At 44.5% G+C, this 6,000-nt stretch overlaps 1 protein-coding gene across 1 annotated transcript; it reads right to left on the minus strand.

Annotated features, from left to right (window-relative positions):
- Positions 1-1,616: 1,616 nt before the first annotated feature.
- Positions 1,617-4,981, minus strand: LOC140771920 (uncharacterized). Its single transcript, XM_073113753.1, has one exon. The coding sequence runs from the start codon at positions 4,923-4,925 to the stop codon at positions 2,829-2,831; it is 2,097 nt and encodes a 698-aa protein (XP_072969854.1). The 5' UTR covers positions 4,926-4,981; the 3' UTR covers positions 1,617-2,828.
- Positions 4,982-6,000: the final 1,019 nt, after the last annotated feature.

Below are 6,000 nucleotides of genomic sequence, written 5' to 3' on the forward strand. Positions count from 1 at the left end.
TAGTAACACTGAAAACAAAGATAGAGCAGGTTAAATATAACTTGGTGCGTGCTCTTTTCAAATAATAATAGATAAGAGGGAAATATATAAAAAGGGCCCATTCAAATATACCCTAAGTTTTGCTCTGGTTACATCTTATCATGTAGATATTTACCATTTGATCCCTGCATTTAACTTAAAATGCATTAGAAATACTATTGAATATATATTTTTGGGTTAAGATAAAACATAATTTGAGAAAGAAATTTTAAAGTCAAATGAAGAGTATTTTAATTTTTTATACTCAAAAGTTACGAAATATTCTCTATTTCATTAACTAAAGTTATGGTAAAATTAGCCAAAAATATTTTTAAGGCATTTAAAGTAAAATACAGTGGTTGAATAATAGCTACCCATATAGGACAAGTGTCAACGTCCGATAATAAATATCCATATAGGACGGTGACAATGATAAGAAAAAAAAAAACACATGGTGATTTTGAAATGATGTCCTAACAAATATGACAGCAAGGTTTCATATCTAAATAATCATGAATTCAAGCTACAAGAACATTTCCAACAATTAGGGGTGCAAACCGGCCGAGCATGAGCGCTTAGGCTCGGCTTGAAATGAATTTAGAGCCTTAGAATTTTGTTTAGTTTCAGTTTAGCTTAACTCAAGTCGAGTCAGATCGAGCTAGACTGAGTCAGATCAAATCAAGTCGAGCCACAATCTATGCTGAAATTGAATAACTCTTCTACCATCTCTCTCTCTCTCTCTTCGATCATTATTCTGCCACCTCTCTCTCCCTCTTCTTCTATAAAACTTCTCTTTCTCTGCTCACATGAGCTCCTCTCCTCCTTGAATTTCTTCTCCTGACTCCTCCATTTCCAAATCCACTCTCTAATGTGCATCAAGGTCGCCATCTTCGTCTCTCCCATCGAATTAGCTCCTTTCCTCCCTACCTAGACAAGCCCCGGCGATTTCGACCCCTATCCCACCCCAAATCGCAAAGAGATGTGGTGGACCATTGCAAGGCGGGCGACACATTCCTTTAAGAGATGGGGTACCAATCAGTGGCTTGAAATGATTTGATGGCTGAGGTCAGTGACCTTCAGGCGACCAATGAGCTAATGGGGGGCGGGGGGGACTTGTCGATCTCAAAGCCAAGGGCGTGGAGAGGCGCATCGACCTCAATCATCTTGGATGACGGGGTGAATGTCGTCATCACCATAGGGGGGAATGAATGAGAGGGAGTGAGATTTGAAAATTAGGGCGAGTCCATCAAGTCGAGCCTGAGCGAGCCTGCTCTAGCTTAGACTCGAGTTGATATTAATTTTGAGTCGATTTCGATGGCTCAAGATTAGCTCATCTCTAAGCGAGACCAGCCAAGCATCTCGTTTATTTTGACAGCCCTACCAACAACATACTGCTGGTAGCCTTTGTGCATTGGAAAAGGCTTCAAAAATTAATCATCAATCAATGTCAAATGTTTAGATAGTTAAAAGGAATCATGTTGTATGAGTACTCCCAGTCTTAAATTTTGAATATATATATGGGTTTAAATTTGACAGCATCTATGGAACACCATAATTTTTTTTTTTTGCTTCTCTCTCGCTAAAAGAGCCAAAAAATAGAAGGAAAAATAGTAAAATCAGTTCTTATTAAGCATTAAATTCACCCAAATGTCCAGCTCAACCAAGCTCACAACATCCAACTACTTATTGCTGTCTCAGTTGAGTAAATCATCTGAATTTCCTGCAGCTGGGATACTTAGCAACCATGATTGATCACGAAATCCTCATTTTTACAAGGTTTTATAGAAGAAGATCCATAAAACATTTAGGACATGAAAACATCATCAAATGCACAATGCTTCTCGTAAAGTACGGCTGAATTATGGAACTGCAATTTTCAAATAAAGCTTTCTTCCAGTTGAACATCAAGAAGCTAAAAGAAGCAGACGAAAGTAATGTTGTGGTAAGGTGAACAATTAGAAAATAGCATCACTCAGAGAGGAAGAGCAAGAAAAGTATATAGATTCAGCAACTTCATTTCAAAAAGAGAGAAATATATCAAACGACAAAATTAGGCTCCAAATATGAAAATTAAGCACTCAAGACAGTTAAGAAACACATTTTCATCATTTATTAACTTAATGACCAGAAAATAGTACAATTTTTCAGTTATAGAATATATGTACCAAGCAGAGCCAACCCCAAATAGTTTCAAGAGAATACTCTCAAGTATACTTTCCCTTGCAAATCAAGCAATAAAGTAGGATTACTGTGATCAAATTCCAAAGTCCAAACAATACTGAAATTTTTTAACTTTGCAAGGTCAAAGTTCTTTTGAAATCTTCTCAACTCTTTGGACAAATGATTTATACTTAAGTAGGGGTAACAGAAAGAATAAGAAACTAAAATAATAGTAGGAAGATCAGTTTATCAGAACATCTCAGCTGCTAAACATTTAGCCATAGAGGTTTTCAGAGAAATTTCGTGTTTATGAGGAATGGCAAATAAATCAGCAGAAATATAAGCAATATTACTGAATATAGAGGAGAGTATACAAGTGAAGGACAACCATTCTTCTACATATTAATGGAGGAAGGAACATATATGTTCCAACTACTAAATACTATGTGACACAGATTAAGTTTTGTACAAAATCTATATCTTTTACCATATATACGATCTTTCCTACCCAAGTACATTATAAAACAGGCATTATAAACTCAAAGCTACTTACATACATATAACTATAAGTGCCTAAATCTGCATATAAACACCACAATATAGTAAAGTTGCTGAATAAGCTACAGCAAGCAGAAGTAATTACCATAAAATTAGCAGCTCTTACCATGCAGGCTTTGTGTCACCTCACCCTTTATGTTGAGCCAGTGACAGTCATCGAAGTTGCACCGTGCCGAACCTTGCAGGGACTCTGCAACATCAGTAGGTTCCAAGAAGAGAGGAGTCCATGTCGGCGTTCCATCCTCATAAGAATTATGTGTAAGGCGTTGAATATTTGATCCATCAATGTTTGCAATGAATATATCCCCATATGGCTGGTAATGGTGTGGATTTGAAATAGGCTCTGCGGACACCCCTGCATAGTCTGATGTAAACACCAAGCTCTTGGAGTTGGGACTGAACCAGGGATGGTTAGTCCTCCCTCCCTCTCCACTGTGTACCACTTTCCTCAATCCAGTCCCATTTGGATGCACCATGTAGATGGCGAAGCTCCCACTGCCCGGATTGTCCCTGTCTGATGCAAAGGCAATCCACTCCCCATCGGGCGACCAATTGCACATTGTATCACTCCATGGCCCATCAGTTAGGCGTTGGAGCCCTGCGGCCTCCCCTTCGACAGCATCCATGATGTAAAGGTTCTTGTGCCCCGACCGCCCTGATCGAAATACCACCCACTTGCCATCGGGAGATGGAGACGGGAAGGCATTGTTCTTGCCCCCGGAGGTCAGCTTCTTGATTGAAGGTTGAGAATTGGCATCATCGTCATGGAGTGTGATTGATATTATGTCAACATTGGTGCTCTCGGTTGCAAAGTCAGGGCCATGGCTAGTGTAAATGACCCCTTCCCTCTTCCAATCCCATGCGGTCGGGAAGGCGTTGCCAGAGAAGATCTCCCGACGGCCATCAGAGCCATCAGAGTTCACTACAAACACCCCTGGTAATCCAACAAAGGCTATTCTTTTACCATCATGGGAGAAGGAAGGGAAAGACCCATCAATCCTGAACAGCGAGAAGGCCTCAGGTGCCAGGCTCTTTATGCTCTCCAACAATAATGGAGGGCTCCCACCATTGCTTCTTCCCCTGCACCGGTGGTAGCCGACCCGGGAGGCATCCGGCGAAAAGAAGGGATTGAAATGATGAGAATTAGGCCTAACTGGCCTAGTAACCTCCACATAGGTTATTCCTCCATCTCCGACCTCAATTAACTCTATATGCCGGAATTGCGAACTTGACCTCCTCGTCGCCACCGCGATAAGTTTCGGAGCTGCAGCGGACACCGCCGGAGTGAAAGCATGGAAACCGGGAGGCGTAATCCGATCAACGGAGACCAGGGAGACACCAATCCCGATACTAATCTTAGCTCGGTAGATGCTCCACCACCCATCCGAGCTCCGGCGATGGAAATAGAGAGTAGACTCATCGGCCCAACAAGGCCAACCACCATGGTCGACCACCAAAGTCCTCCCCGAGCCATCTGCAGTTCGGAACACAAAAATCCCAACTTTGAGCTCCTCCACCTCTCCTGACCACCCCCTGGCCCCGGACGACGCAACGGCCGTCCAATTCCCGGAAGGGGACACCGCGGGGCTGAAATCGGAGACGCCGTAGGGGGTCAATCGCCGAGTTTGTCCGGTAGCAAGATGAGTGGAGTACACGGCAGCCCAGCTCCGCCTCGGAGACGAACTAGGTTCGTGTGTCGAGACATATATGAGGTCATCCCCGGCCAGGGCAGGCTTATCCTTCATGGAAACGCGAGAAAGATGGGAGCTTTGTCGGAGCAACGGAAACTGGAGACGGGCGGGGAGTAGAAAAGAGCCTCCTCCTTTGGCGGGTACGAAGAGGTCGAGGTAGATGTTGGAGGAGCCGTTGCGCTCGCTGACGTAGAGGAGGGCGTCCATGGAGGAAGGGGGAGAGGAGGAGAGGAGGGAGGAGAGGAGGGAGGACGAGAGGGAGGGGAAGAAGCCGTTGTAGTTGACGGAGAAGCCGTCGGTGAGTTGGGTCTCGGCGACGGGTTCTTCTGGGTTTTGCGACGTGGGGAGAAAGAAGAGGTCGAAGAAGTAGCGGCTGCGGCCAAGGGTGGTGAAGGCGATGGAGCTGGCGGTGGATTCGGTGGTGGTGCCGAGTTTGGAGAAGATGGAGAAGGAGAGGAGGAGGAAGGAGAGGAAGTGGGAGAGAGTTTGAGGAGCCATCTTCGTGAGTCTCCGATGGTTTCTGCTGTCACTTGCTACAGAGATACAGATAGATATATCCTTCTCCCACTCTTTATGTTCCGACCAGATAATTTCATTTAAGATATAATTTCTATGATTTATTATTGTTTTTTTTTCTAAGAAAAACTGTATTCATCAACTTCGTTCATTTAATCATCAGCAACAACCGAAGTAGGGCTAGCTCAACCATTCATAATTACTAGGTAAGGGCTACACAAGCAAGATTATGAGCCAGCGAATTATTAGCTTCACTAGTAGACAAGACACTTAGTAACAAAAGCAAGTGTTGTAGATAGACTATGACACTCTCTAATCCAAGACCAAATAATCCATGCATGGTATATCATCGAATGGAGTATAGTTGAAAGCATCCACTATTGTCTTGCAATCATAGAATAAGAGAACATGCCCAATCTGTACATGTTCATGGATGAGGCGGAGGCCAACTAGGAGAGCCTAAGCCTCCCTTTCCAAGGCCGACGCACAAATCGGTAGATAAGATGTCGAGCGAAGGTAATCCGAGGCTCGAGAGTAAAGGTAAACTCCAAGGACTGTGTCCACCCCTTGATGCCAATAGGGGTGTAAACGAGCCTGAGCCGACTCGAAATAACTTTCGAGCCTTATAATTCTGCTTAGGCTTGGCTTAGCTCAACTCGAGCCGAGCTCGAGCTGAGCCTAACCAAGCTCGAGTCGACTCCAAGCAATGCTCGAGCCGAGTCCAAGCAATGCTCGAGCTTGATTAGAGGATGAGGCGATGGTGGCGTGAGCGGTGGCAGCATGGACGGTGGCTTGTTGAAGGAGGAGTAGGAGATGGATGGAAGAGGAGGTGAAAGCATGCCGATGGAGGATGAGGCCAAAGGAGATGGTCGATGGAGGATGAGGCCAAAGGAGATGGTCAATGGAGGAGGAGGAGGAGGAGGAGGAAGCTGACGGAGTGGAGGAAGAAGAGGAGGTCGACGTTGAGCCCAAAATCGATGGAGGAGGAGGTCGCCAAAAGACACCGGAGGAGATGGTTGATGGAGGAAGAGGAGGCCGACAGAAAGGAGGAGGTGGC

This window comes from Typha angustifolia, chromosome 12 (assembly GCF_048772165.1).
Source record: "Typha angustifolia cultivar Huaian chromosome 12, ASM4877216v1, whole genome shotgun sequence".
Taxonomy (NCBI): Eukaryota; Viridiplantae; Streptophyta; class Magnoliopsida; order Poales; family Typhaceae; genus Typha; species Typha angustifolia.